This window comes from Engystomops pustulosus, chromosome 11 (assembly GCF_040894005.1).
Source record: "Engystomops pustulosus chromosome 11, aEngPut4.maternal, whole genome shotgun sequence".
Taxonomy (NCBI): domain Eukaryota; kingdom Metazoa; phylum Chordata; class Amphibia; order Anura; family Leptodactylidae; genus Engystomops; species Engystomops pustulosus.
The window spans coordinates 30,271,485-30,286,231 of NC_092421.1; the positions used below are offsets into that span (position 1 = coordinate 30,271,485).

A 14,747-nucleotide genomic window follows, 5' to 3' on the forward strand; every position below is an offset into this window, starting at 1 on the left:
GACTGAACTGAAAAACAAACAGACGGCCTGCAAGGTAAATGTCTAAGTCCTCTTGTATGCACAATGGAATACTGTTTTCTTGCAAAGTTTGTTAAAAGGTGAGTAACACTTTAACCCCTACTCAGCCTCTTTTGGCTTATAGGACGCAGTCCCAATTTTCAAATCTGCCCTGTGTCACTATAAGTGGTTATAGCTTTGGAACGATATAAGATCTCCAGGGGATTTTGAGATTGTTTTCTCGTGACACATTGTACTTCAAAGTAGTTTAAAAAATTTAGATGATATCTTTTGTGTTTAGTTATGAAAAATAAATAAATTTGGCAAAAATTTGGAAAAACTCTTTATTTTCAGTTCTAAATTCTCTACTTTTGATGCAGATAGTCATAGCACCCAAATAAATAACTTACATTTCCCAAATGTCTGCTTTATGTTGGCATGGTTTTTTAAAATTCCACATATTTTACTAGAAAGTTATGAGGCTCAGAATCTGGGGCCATTTTTCAAATTTTTGGGAAATTCACCAAAACTAATATTTAGATGGACCTGCTCAACTTTTAATTGACCGTGAGACGCCTAAATAATAGCTAGAATTGTTATTGACTCCATTATGGAAACTACACACCTCAAAGTATGAAAAAACATTTAAGATGTTTTTTTAACCCTTAAGGTGTTTTATATGGGTTAAAACAAAATGGAGATGTGGTCTACAAATTGTAATATTTTTTGACAATACATTCATTTTGGGTGGAAAATTAAACATTTGTAATGGATTAAATGAAAAAAGGCTCCACAAAGTTTGATACCCAATTTCTCCCGAGTACACTGATACCCCATATGTGGTGGTAACCTGGTGTATGGGCGCACGGCCGGGCATAGAAGGGAAGTAGGCGCCATGCAGATCAGATTTGCTATGTTACATTGTACAGGCTATAATTTTTTTTTGTTTTTTTTATTGTGGACCCGGAAGGGATATGACTGCCAGGGAGATCGGGCAGCTCGGAGGACTCGGCAGACTTCAGGGCTGCCCAGAAGAGAATTGGAACCCCCGGTAAGCGGCACGGGGGATCCGAACCATAGCAGGAACACCCTTACACGCAACGGTCATGCTTGACCGCAGCGTGTAAGGGGTTAACACCCACGATCGGAGTAGGCTTTGATCGCGGGTGTTAGCACGCGGTGTCAGCTGTGATTGACAGCTGACAGCCGCTGCTTCTGGTGACGGCTCAGTTCGTAAGCCGGTGCCAGAAGCAGGACGTTATACCACGTCCCAGTGCACTAAGTATCTAGCCGCAGGGACGTAGTATAACGTCCAGGTGCACCTAGGGTCAAAAGTAAATCGCCTTATGTTTGAATGTATAAAATAGAATGAAAATGCTATGCAAAGAATACTCAATAAAAAGATACACATACAGACTAGGGAAGAGACTTTGTAGAGATTCCTACTTGTGGATTTACGAGTGCCCTTAGCAAACCATTGATTCCCAAGGAGCTCCTGTAAATCTTAGTTATACTCTGACAGATAACCAGACTGAACTAATGTAGGCATAGTAAAACCCCTGAGCAGAAATGATCACCAAGAAGAACCTTTGACCTTGTATCTCATATGCAAAGGCTATAGTGTAGGTGTTTTGAAAGTTTAGGACCATGCTGCAATTTAGTATGTATTTTTAAGGAGACACTGAACTAAGGGACAACAGACAGTACAGCTCCAGCCCCCAACATCCCTGCCCGCTTGTCTATGCCTATCCTATAGATACAGAACAGCTTTATAGTCAGTCCCTCCCTAGGTCACAGTTCAGACACAAGACAAAAAAAACTGAAAAACATAAAGGGGGTTGTAAACAATATGTGTCACAACTGAGAGAACATATACAGAAGAGAATTGCTGACACCAGAAGATTCCCACCAATTCAAGCCAACAATTGATTACCAGGAATACAGAAGTAGTGAACTATAGTAGAGTAGAAACAGAGCTAGTAAATGAATTTGACCAGCAGGGAATAAACCAAGTGGAGGAAATCTGCCCCACGTGGTAGGTGCAGGCACTCACAGCTACATGGTGTTAACTCTTGCTGGTCCAGAGCCTGGCTGAAGACAGACGGTTGCGAGGAATTAAATTCGCAGTCAGTCACTAGGTCATAGTTCCCACTGCTGTGCGAATGTTAATCAAACGAAAAGTCAGCATTTCCTCACTCTTTTAGCGTGAACGGACAAAGACTCAGACGCTACAGTGTAAAGTAGTTTTTTTACAATTTCAATACTAACATATTTTCATGAAAAACAATGTAAATGTCTGCTATAAACATCATGGAAAAATGACTCTGATGATCATTAATGCAGTAAATTACCACTGCAGGCCTAATGGTACCAATTTGATTATGGCAACCAACATTGTCCTGAACCCACAAACTGCACACCTTACATAGAGTGGGAGCATTATACTTAAGTATGATCCAAGGACTTCCCATCTGCTGTTAGGACAGAAGCGCCAACACTGTAACAGTTAATACAATGGGAGTGCTGCTGTCCCGTCAGCAGACAGGAAGTGCTTGCACCATGCTTCAGTATAAAATGCTTCTCACATGCTCTAAAACAGACCCAAAAGGTCTATGGACCTGCGGTGTGGAAATAAAAGTTTTCTGTTGCAGATATAATTCCTATCTAATTGGGATCAGAGAATTGAGGTCAACCACCCTTTTCATTGCATTAAAAAGATCAAAACTCAACTGATGAAAATCTCTTTAAAACTTTTAATAATGCACCACCCAAAAGCAACAGCTCAATGCAGAATTCCGGATCTAACTGACCAATTGGCTGATCTAGACATCTGACCAAACACACCGATATGCCAAAAATAAAGCAGTGTCTTCCTGTTACAGACTGAAAATCTTAGAGCCCAAGAGTCTGGTAAAATGCCTTCTAATATCCGTGTCCACTTGTGGCGAATAAAAAAAATTCAACAACAATTTAACTATTCTTTTTGTTGCAACGGAAAGGAAAATTCTTATTGGAGCCTGATGTGTCTAGTCCAGGCATGTTTTAAACACCAAAAGTTAGTAGAGAATAAAAAAGGGGGGACCTTAGTTTGTCCCTATTATAACCCTAGGACAGTGATGGCGAACCTTTTAGAGACCGAGTGCCCAAACTACAACCAAAAACCACTTATTTACCGTGAAGTTCCAACATGGAAATTTAAGCGGTAACTTATTGCTACCTGATCTTCCACATCTTTCAATTGTATCGGCTGTCTGATGCCACTAGTTGAAAGAAGGAGGGCAAATTCAGATTACCATTGTAGCTTCTCTCCAGGGTCTCTCTGTAGATGAAGAATGGAAGGTCCAGCAGTAGGACCTCCACAGATAGAAGGTTTTGACAGAACTGCACTATCAATTTTCCCCCAGTTCCAAACAGCCAGTGAAGTGTCGATTAGCGCTGAGAGCAGCAACTCTTAATTTGCCTGGGACTGCAGAAAGATTCAGTGTTTGGGGAACTCTGTCCTGGAGTGAAAACCTGAGTGCCCATAGAAAGGGCTCTGAGTGCCACCTCTGGCACCCGTGCCATAGGTTCGCCACCACTACCCTAGGACATAGCTATTTTATACCCCAAAACCTAGCCTCGGTGACATGGCCCTAATCAGCCACTACTCCGACTGGAACCTTTCGTTAAGGTTTATCCAACACAAGGTCCTGTCAATGTTCAGTTAATTAATATTATATTTTGTCACTACCGACCCATGTCAGGAACGGGTAATTTACGAGTCTGCTTTGGATGTGGTTGCAATTTCTCATGCTCCCTCTCCGAAATCAAACCCGAATTTCCTGTTGCTCATGGTAACCCTGGCAGGCAGAGAAAATACCATCGACAGTTGATCGGGCAGAAACCCGAATTGATCAAGGTCACCTAGAGCCACCAAGGCTGCAGAACCGAACAGGCATTGGCTCAGCGGCGTACTAGTATGGGGGCTGAGTGCTAATTGCGACAGTCCACGCAGTACTAGTACAGCGCGGAGCACTAATGGGGGCAAATCCTTTAACCAAGATCCTGGATGTTCAAAACTATTTTTTAGATTTAGATAATGTACAACTTACAAATAAAAATTTGCAGGAATTTTTTTTTGAATCAGGCAGGAGCCAGTATAGCAAATCCTACTTAGTGAAAGGTTAAAGTCATGGTGGTGGCTAATTAGGGCCATGGCTTTGCGGCAGTTTTTAAGGGGGACCATGGTCCCCATTTTTTTTTAATCCTTGCTAGTTTCTTGCTGTACACTTGCCTGCACTAGACACATCAGGCTGTAATAAGAACTTTTTCTTTGCAACGAAAAGAATTGTATGGAACCGAATCCCTACGATGCAAAAAGAAAAGAAAAAAGCCAGTTTGAATTATTTTTATTCCCCACAGGATCCACAAGTAGACTTGGATACTAGAAGACATATTACCAGACTCCAGCGGTAAGACCCCAAATGGGGCCTGGTTTCAGTTTTATATAACAATAATTTGTCTCAGTTGCAGGAAGACACTGCTTTATTTTTTGGCATTTTTGATCTGTCACGTCAGGTGACTGGTGATGTGGATGTACTAGACTGTCTTGTCAGATGCCTGGATTGACCAATAAGCCAAATAGATACAGAATTACATAGATCAGATCTCTGCCTCGAGCGGGTGCTTTTAGATAATGCATTTTTAAAAGTTACGGTTTAAAGAGATTTTCATCAGTTGGATTTTGATCTGTTAAAGATATAGGTTTAAAAAAGAGTATTAAATAGTTAATTTAATAAATATTTTATTGATATTACATAAAACATAGAAAGGAGTGGAATGGTGCACCCAGGGTGTTTGTTGAATGCATGGTGTCACTTATTACCAAATATAACTGATTGTTGTTGAAAGGGCACCCCTTTTGCATAACCTTTGCCTCTTTTCTGAAGATGCAAAGTTTCATAAACTGCTGAATATAGAACACTGTAAGCATATCTCCACTTGCTGTAGAAATTTTAAACCTATTTTTTGTATTTGAGACAGAGAGAGATAAATTACTTGTCCAAGGTCACAAAAAGCAGAGACAGGGATACAAACCTGGGTTACCAGCAAATCTCTGTATTGTTTTATTGGTTCATTTCATTTTTATAGTCAATGCAAGTCTCTAGAAAATAAGAAAAACAAAATGCCATAGAGCAGAGGTCTCCAAACTTTTTTTTAGCTTGAGATCTCTTGTAGCTGTAACCAGTTGTGTAAAGTCAAATAGGGTATGGAAACAAAATAAATGTTACATATATTAGACATGCTAAATGTAAACATATGCTTATTACGAAAACTGCCATTGGCAGAAAATTGTACCCATATCAGGACAGAAGATTGATAAAATGTAACTTTTATTATGACCAAATTAATAGAATAATAGCTGTGATATAACGTGATCAGGGGAAGACAAAAATGTTAATTTAAAAGCACAGTACACAAAATACCATGAGCTTTCACTTGTGTCAGCACAATAAGGAATATAGAAGTGATTTTTATGTTCAATATGTGAAGTGCTGCCAGACGCTCAGGCACTAATAGTATCTAGAGAGGATGCTCAGTATCAATAGGCATTGAGTGAAATAGTATCAAACACACACATATATATATTTACACATGTGTTCTACACACTCACAGTATTACAGTGTATATGTAGCACATATATATAAGTACTGATCATCACTGTTACAGTACATCACTCAGTGCAGCGTTAAGCACTACACCCTAGAGCAGTGGTGGGAAAACCATGGCACTGGTGCCAGAGATGGCACTCTGAGACCTCTCTGTGGGCACACCGGTTGTCTCCCAGGCACAGAGTTTGCCTGACATGGCACCTTCCTGCAGTCTCAGGAAGTCCAATAGTAATGACCTGCTATTTTAAAGTGACTCATCCTGTGCTGCATGGTCCTGTCCAAAGAGTAAGAAGGTGTGGACAGGGTGGAATTGGCGCTCACACATTCTGGTAGCAATACTGTGTTGGCACTTTGGGAAAAGCTAGTGCGTTGGGTCTCATTTTGGGCACTCGATCTCTAAAAGGTTCTCCATCACTGCCCTAGAGTGCCGTTCCACATTATCTGCTGGAGCACTTCTAGGATGATCATATATTGATAATTTTGACACGAGATCTGCATATGTCAAACAGTACAAGTCAATAGTTGCGGGAGCTCTGAGTATTGCTGTCTAGCAGCAACTATTCACACACTGGGGTCAAGCTGGTGTAAGCTCTTCTACTAGAGCTCCCGAACATGTATCCCAGCCATTAGTTGTCAAGTCTAAAGATAAATCCTATATACATACTGTGACTGTGCAACTATTTGTAACCAATCAGTACTGATATAGCTCCATTTAGGATCCACTATTGATACTGAGCATCCTCTCTAGCTACTATTAGTGCCTGAGCATCTGGCAGCACATTACATATTCAACATAAAAAAGCACTTCTATATTCCATATTGTGCTGACACAAAGGAAAGCTCATGGCATTTTTTTGGGTATTGGGTCAATTTTTTTGTTTTCTTAAATGTAAACATATAAAACAACAGAACTACTGAGTGAAATGGCAATTGACTGATTAATATGATATTAGTTTAATCCTCTTACGCTTGTACTATGAATCCAGGAACTGACCGAGTATGGGGCGGCTGTCGGAAAGGTGAGTACATAGGGTTTTTTTCATAGACTCGAGTACAACCCGAGTTATGTTTTTTTCACCATATTGTTTTTGCTGATGAACTCGGCTTATATAGTAATTATTCTTCATTATGTCAATATAAGATTATTTCTTGGAAAAAAAAATCAATCAAATGGCGGGTCAATTAAAAGGGATTGTGCCCATTTGAGAAAAACAAAATTATGTAGCACTTATTTGCATTAATAACTGTGAGCTAATACCAAGTATAGTTTTTCCAGTGAATATTCAGAGGTAAAGTATAACGGAAAGACTTGTTCCTGCTCTGTGTATTCAATTACACCCGGCTTTGGCCAAGAAAGATTGATGGAAAAATTATAGACCTGACAAAGATGTGAACTGGGCCTAAGAAGAATAACACAGAGTAGGAAATGGCTAGTGCTCTAATAGTTAATAATATGATAGTTACAGCTAAGGGACCGCTCTAATTAAGAAAAAGTATAGGGACACTGCAACGAGTTTCTCATTATTAATACTACTACATTTACAATCAGAGAGATTAAAGGGGTTGTCCCACTTTATTATGAAAATCTAGAGATAAGCTGGGGCTGTTAAAAAATAAACATGTACTAGCCTTCTCCGGCGCTCCCGGGCTCCCTCACCACCATCCAGGGCTGGTTACAAGGGCATGCAGGCTGTATGAGGTGCAGGGACAAAGGATGGGTGGGCGTGCCAGGTCGGCAGAAGTTGTCAAACAGGGACACTGCTCCGGAGAAGGCAAGTGCTTTTCTTTTTTGCAAGCCACCTCTAGAATTTTTAATTAAGTCAGGCAACCCCTTTAATGCCCAGGATCCCCATCTGTAAATAAACAGATTGATAATATTGACTGTATAGAAAGATATTCTAAAGATTATGGAGGCCATATTATGTTATATCCTCATATCCCTTAGGATATTACATCACATATTAATGACAAGTTAATGACAGTGAATCTATACAAACTAATCTGCCTGGATTTAACCTGCAATGACTCAGGAATAACAAGTGACATAAATGCAGCCATGAAAACGGTCTGTAACTCTGCTGCTAGCGGAAAGATCAAGGAATCTTCTCAAATATAATGCACATTACTTATCTTGTCTACAGGAAATGCAGTGCTTGTTACCTGCATTGAACTCTGGTGAGCACATAACCAGGATATTCAGATGGAAGCCTCTAATCACTGGTAAATACTAGTGGTTATAACAGTTGAATCCTTCTCTTTCAGTACTTCAGTGTCTTAAAATCCAATCAACATAAAAGAATGCTAAGGAAAATGATTCAATTCTGGGGAACCCTCATTACCATTCTTACTCCAGGAAAAATCATGGAAAGGCTGCATTCACATGACCATCGGAGGCGCCCAGGCTCGGTCCATCTTTGGCCGTAAGAACGGCTGTGTGGAACTATTTTCTATGGAGAGGGGAGAGGTCAACCCTCCTTCACTCCAGCACGCCACCCCTATGCCCCGGTTGGCTACGGCCGGTGGGCATACCTAAATCTATGTTTATACAAATGTAGCCAAAAGGTCAAACACTTTGCCCAAGCATCTTTGCATAAGGGCTAGTTATTGCACAATTGTGAGAATGTATTTTAGCAAGTGCAATACAAGGTGCAATGCAAAAGATGCATTAAAGGAAAGATACCACCATGGTTCTAAGGAAAAAAAACATAGTGTGAACTCCTCCATAAATAGAGTCAATAAAGGATCAACGTTGGTATACATAACACCCGATGGGGACCTAGTCAGGACCAATCCCAAATAACGAACACTATCAACCACACTCAGGTTAAACAAGACTAGACAGGGGGCACCCCTAGATTCAGCTACATACATGAGGTGGGACTTACCCCAATTGAACAAAATACCGGAGTAAGAACCAAAAATATCTATAAAGGTGGTTTGCCCTGGGTAACAAGGAATTTTGTTCAGCCATAAAATGATATGGATTGTGCACATACAGTGCGAGACGATCCTCCACCCCTGAAGTTCTGACTCCACCTATATATGGAATATGATCTAATATGCAGAGCCAGTGGCTCTTTAGCCAGATCAAATAAAATGGGTGATAAGGGGCACCCCTGATGGGTACTCCACTAGTAACTAGAGTTATAGCCATTCAAGGCTATTGCGGCACGTGTATAGCAAAGAGACCCATTTAATAAAGGACGGACCAAGCCTGAACCTGGCCAGCACTAATAACAGGAAGAACCATTCAACAGAGTCAAAGGCCTTGGCCACATCTCCTCCCTGGCCTCGTCCACCTGCACTAGAATCTGTTCCCTCCTAAAATTATCTGAAATGCTACGGCCGGAAAGAAAGATTGACTGATCCCGATGTATCAGGCTAGGAATGACTGAATTCAAGAATTCAGTACTTTGGCGAGCAGCTTGTAATCAAGAGCTTAAAAGAGATATGGGTCTATAATACCCACATATAATTCTGTAGCTAAATTAGATGAGATGAGAGATGAAAGATGAGATTATCATCTTTAACATGACACACAATGTTTCCAGCTACTATAGAAGCGAAAATATGGCCTTCTGAAGTGATAATTTACCTACAACCACTAAAATGGACTAGCCTCATGTGAAAACGGGATGACTAGAGTCATATCTTCCCGACTTTGGGGGAGAATTTTTATAGGTAAATGTGAGAGATTTCAATTGGAGGAAGGGATTCTAGATATGGTGACTGTTCCCCTTTAACCCCTGTATGCCATGGGGCTATTAAGGATTTAAGAAGAGGGCTCACACAGGCGGAGTCCTCTTCATACATACCTTGTCTTCCCTGCAATTTTCAGCAAACACCCGTGGTAAATGGCACACAGTAACAGGTAAACAGCAAACTTACAATTTACTGCAATATTGCTGTATTGCAGTACATAGGAGGAATGATAAGACCCTTCGGGGTCTGCACATGCAGGAAAATAAATTGAAAATGTAAAAAAATCTAAAAATTCAAATCACTCCTTCTACTAGAACTGATATAAAAATAAACAAAAAGCATCACAAACATGTAACATATCACCTTGTCCAAAAGTTCCAGGTCTAAAATATAAAACAGTAAGGCCCGTTCCACACTTGCGAATGTGATGCGATGAATTCGCATCACACTCGCAATGCAAGCTGCCGGGAATGCACAGCCCGAACGCTGCACCTCGGGAGTGAACTCAGCAAGTCAGTTCACTCCCGGTGTGCAGTGTTCGGGCCGTGCGTTCCCGGCAGCATGTGTTGCGAGTGTGATGCGAGTTCATCAAATCACACTCGCAAGTGTGGAACGGGCCTTATTCTCAGTGTAGAATCCCATACAGGAAAAAAAAAAACTTTTTTGCCATTTTGCAATGCATAAAATTTGGAATTAAATGGGCTCAAAGGTTGTATAGTCCAAAAGACGGTAGCAGTGAAAGCATCATCTGTAAAAGGTATTACACGTATATCCTTTTTTTTAAGTGCTGGGCTGGCTGTATATACTCGTGTATAAGCCGAGTTTTTCAGCACAAAAAATGTGCTGAAAATCCTCAACTCGGCTTATACACGAGTCAATACAGCCAGCCCAGCACTTAAAAAAAAACCTTATATACTCACCCTCCAGCGGCCCCCGATGCACAGCGCTGCTCCCCCGATGTCAGTGCGGGTCCTCTTCTGTCTTCTATAACATCCTGTAGGGCACCACCATGTGCAGCAACATCCTGTAGGGCACATGGCCGATGTTACCGAAGACAGAAGACTGTCGCGGAAGACAGAAGAGGAGCCGCGTGGACATTGTGGGAGCAACGCGGACATCGGGGGAGCAGCGCTGCACATCGGGGCCACCAGAGGATGAGTATATAAGTTTTGGGGTTTTTTTTAGTGCTCGGCTGGCTATATACTACACGGGGCAGGCTGGGCTGGCTGCATACTACTGGGGGCAAGCTGGGCTGGCTGTATACTACATGGGGGCAAGCTGGGCTGGCTGTATACTACATGGGGGCTGGCTGTATACTACATGGGGGCTGGCTGGGCTGGCTGTATACTACATGGGGGCTGGCTGGGCTGGCTGTATACTACTGGGGGCAGGCTGTATACTACTGGGGGTAGGCTGGGCTGGCTGTATACTACAGGGGGCAGGCTGGATTGGCTATATACTACATGGGGGCTGGCTGTATACTACATGGGGGCAGGCTGGGCTGGCTGTATACTACATGGGGGCTGGCTGGGCTGGCTGTATACTACATGGGGGCTGGCTGGGCTGGCTGTATACTATAGGGGCAGGCTGGACTGGCTGTATACTATAGGGGCAGGCTGGACTGGCTGTATACTACTGGGGGCAGGCTGGGCTGGCTGTATACTACTGGGGGCAGGCTGGGCTGCCTGTATACTACTGGGGGCAGGCTGGGCTGCCTGTATACTACTGGGGGCAGGCTGGGCTGCCTGTATACTACTGGGGGCAGGCTGGGCTGGCTGTATACTACTGGGGGCAGGCTGGGCTGGCTGTATACTACTGGGGGCAGGCTGGGCTGGCTGTATACTACTGGGGGCAGGCAGTATACTACTGGGGGCAGGCTGGGCTGGCTGTATACCACTGGGGGCAGGCTGGGCTGGCTGTATACCACTGGGGGTATCCTGAGGATGGCAGTCTGGGGCACTAAGTAATAGTTTTAGTTGATTTATGGGAAAATAGGCCTTGATTGTCAATCGCCGGGAAACCAATGGGGCGATATGAATATTCATAACAGCAAGTAAGCATTTCACACATGGGTGATTAAGTTGCCTATAGATATAAAAGTAATTTTACTCTGTTGACAGAAAAATGCATGAAGTGAGCAATACCAAATAGTCTCCACAAACATGTCAATTATAGGGTTTGTCCACAATGACACAAAAGCACAACTACTAATGCAAGTAAGGGAACATTATCTCACTTTAGAAATCAACAGGATAAGCAAGAAATAAAATACCCTAAAATGCTTCTATACCAAGGAGAACTCATTTTAGATTTATGTGGGGTTTAACTCTCTTTATTCCAGTTTCCATAAAAGACTCAACTGCACCAGTGTATAAGGAGGTGAGGTGCTTCTCTACACTGGAGAAGTATTAGTTCTTCCGTTAAGGCCCCATATACACAACCGTAATTGTGGCGATTAATTGTGCAATTTGTGCAGCCAGATCAAAGCCACAATAGAAGTCTATGGCACCTGGTCATGAGCATTAGTCGGTGTAGGGAAATTCAGAGAGTTGGTAGTGGCTCAGGAAAAAACTGCAAAGTGGTTGTATGTTCTCTTCGTCCTTGCAATGGTTTCCTCTGGGTCCTGCGGTTTCTTCCCACACTCCAAAACATACTGGTAGGTTGATTAGATTGTCAGCCCTATTGGGGACAAAGACTAATTTGGCAACCTCTGTGCAGCGCTGCGTAATCTGTGTGTGCTATATAGATAAAGAATTATTATTATTTATTATTAGCTTGGGAGTAGTTATGAAGAAGTGATTGGGATGTTTGGATTAAAGAATAGATTCATCTTGGATCTCTGACACAGTGAAGAGTATGAGTAGGGTGATAGACTGAGATAAGGGAGGTAGGGAGGTGCAGCATTGTGGAAGAGGATGATGACTGGCCCAGAGAAGAGGCATCAGTGTAGTCTCTGGATTAAAAGACGAGTCTGGCTGCTGCATTAAGGATAGATTGTAGTTAGAGATGAGCGAGCACTAAAATGCTCGGGTACTCGTTATTCGAGACAAACTTTTCCCGATGCTCGAGTGCTCGTCTCGAATAACGAGCCCCATTGAAGTCAATGGGAGACTCGAGCATTTTTCAAGGGGACCAAGGCTCTGCACAGGGAAGCTTGGCCAAACACCTGGGAACCTCAGAAAAGGATGGAAACACCACGGAAATGGACAGGAAACAGCAGGGGCAGCATGCATGGATGCCTCTGAGGCTGCTTAATCGCACCATTATGCCAAAACTATGGGCAACAGCATGGCCATGACAGAGTGACAGAATGAAGCTAGATAGCATGTAAAACATCCAATAATTGACCCTGACACTATAGGGGACGGCATGCAGAGGCAGCGGCAGCAGCGGCAGGCTAGAGAGTGGCATGGCGACATACTCTAAATGGACTCAGGCTTCAAACCAATGGGTGGCAGAGAGGAACCAAAGGAGGTGAGCAAGAAGCGCTCAAATAATATCGGTACATGATAAAAGTTTGCCAGTATATTTTGTGGATTACACAGAAGGGTGGCGACAAAGTTAACATGGAAGCCATGAAAACAACCCAAAATTCTGCCTGACACAGCTCGTTTGATAAGGGGACCATGTATGGAGGCAGTGAACTAGTAGTAGATTAAAGGTGCTGCAGTTAAAACTATGTTAGTTGGATCTTAGCATGGAGCTGGCGCTCCGCTGCCAGGCGAGCTTTCGCCAATCCAAGCCCCTGTCTCTAGGCTACTCCCCAAACAGCACTTCTAAGAACCTTTTGTATAAGATCAAGTGTAGTAGCGTTCTTATAAGTTTAGGATATGCCGGGTGAGGGGAATGTAAACAGATGCGCAAGAAGCGCTGAAATAATATTGGTAAATGATAAAAGTTTGCCAGTATATTTTGTGGATAACACAGCAGGGTGGCGACAAAGTTAACAACTTTGATGTGGAATCCATGAAAACAACCCAAATTTCTGCCTGACACACCTCGTTTGATAAGGGGACGATGTATGGAGGCAGCTATATGGACGACTTTTGGAGGTAGCAATGGAGACAACGTGTGGAGGCTGCTATGGAGACAATTTAATTTGGATAGCGCCTGTATGTGGCAGTCCAAAAAAGTTTTCAAACCAGAGGAGCGGGTAGGTGGCCCTCCAGAAAAATGAAATAGATTGAGTGCCTGTATGTGGCAGTCCAAAAAACTTTTCAAACCAGAGGAGCAGGTAGGTGGCCCTCCAGTAAAATGGAATAGATTGAGTGCCTGTATGTGGCAGTCCAAAAAAGTTTTCAAACCAGAGGAGCGGGTAGGTGGCCCTCCAGAAAAATTGAATAGATTGAGTGCCTGTATGTGGCAGTCCAAAAAACTTTTCAAACCAGAGGAGCAGGTAGGTGGCCCTCCAGTAAAATGGAATAGATTGAGTGCCTGTATGTGGCAGTCCAAAAAAGTTTTCCAACCAGAGGAGCAGGTAGGTGGCCCTCCAGAAAAATTGAATAGATTGAGTGCCTGTATGTGGCACTCCCAAAAATTGTTTAAAACAGAGGACCGGGTAGGTGACCCTCCAGAAAAATTGAATAGATTGAGTGCCTGTATGTGGCACTCCCAAAAATTGTTTAAAACAGAGGACCGGGTAGGTGGCCCTCCAGAAAAATTAAATGCATAAAGTACTATAGCTAGAGCCAGTGGGCCCTGTCAAAAAATAGCCAGTTTCCTCTGCTTTACTGTACAAAGAGGAGGAGAAGGAGGAAAATGAGGAGGAGGAGGAGTGGATAAATTATTCAGGTTGAGCTTCCTTCACCTGGTGGAGATTGGAAATTATGAGAAATCCAGGCTTTATTCATCTTAATAAGCGTCAGCCTGTCAGCGCTGTCAGTCGACAGGCGTGTACGCTTATCGGTGATGATGCCACCAGCTGCACTGAAAACCCGCTCGGACAAGACGCTAGCGGCAGGGCAGGCAAGAACCTCCAAGGCGTACAGCGCCAGTTCGTGCCACATGTCCAGCTTTGAAACCCAGTAGTTGTAGGGAGCTGTGTGATCATTTAGGACGATGGTATGGTCAGCTACGTACTCCCTCACCATCTTTCTGTAAAGATCAGCCCTACTCTGCCGAGACTGGGGACAGGTGACAGTGTCTTGCTGGGGTGACATAAAGCTGGCAAAAGCCTTGTAAAGCGTACCCTTGCCAGTGCTGGACAAGCTGCCTGCTCGCCTACTCTCCCTCGCTACTTGTCCCGCAGAACTACGCACTCTGCCGCTAGCGCTGTCAGAAGGGAAATACTGTTTCAGCTTGTGAACCAGGGCCTGCTGGTATTCATGCATTCTCACACTCCTTTCCTCTCCAGGGATGAGAGTGGAAAGATTTTGCTTGTACCGTGGGTCCAGGAGA

The 14,747-nt window shown here is 43.1% G+C and overlaps 1 protein-coding gene across 5 annotated transcripts in view; it reads right to left on the reverse strand.

Annotated features, from left to right (window-relative positions):
- ASCC1 (activating signal cointegrator 1 complex subunit 1) overlaps window positions 1–14,747 on the reverse strand; it is a 146,645-nt gene that overhangs the window by 13,035 nt on the left and 118,863 nt on the right. The window contains exon 10 of one of the 5 annotated variants that reach the window (XM_072130806.1): window positions 7,440–7,501. The exons of the other annotated variants lie outside the window; for them this stretch is intronic. Within the exon in view, the coding sequence (XP_071986907.1) occupies window positions 7,469–7,501 (33 nt within the window). The 3' untranslated portion in view covers window positions 7,440–7,468. Of the gene's footprint in view, window positions 1–7,439; window positions 7,502–14,747 lie in introns of those variants that run through there. 5 annotated transcript variants of the gene reach the window in all.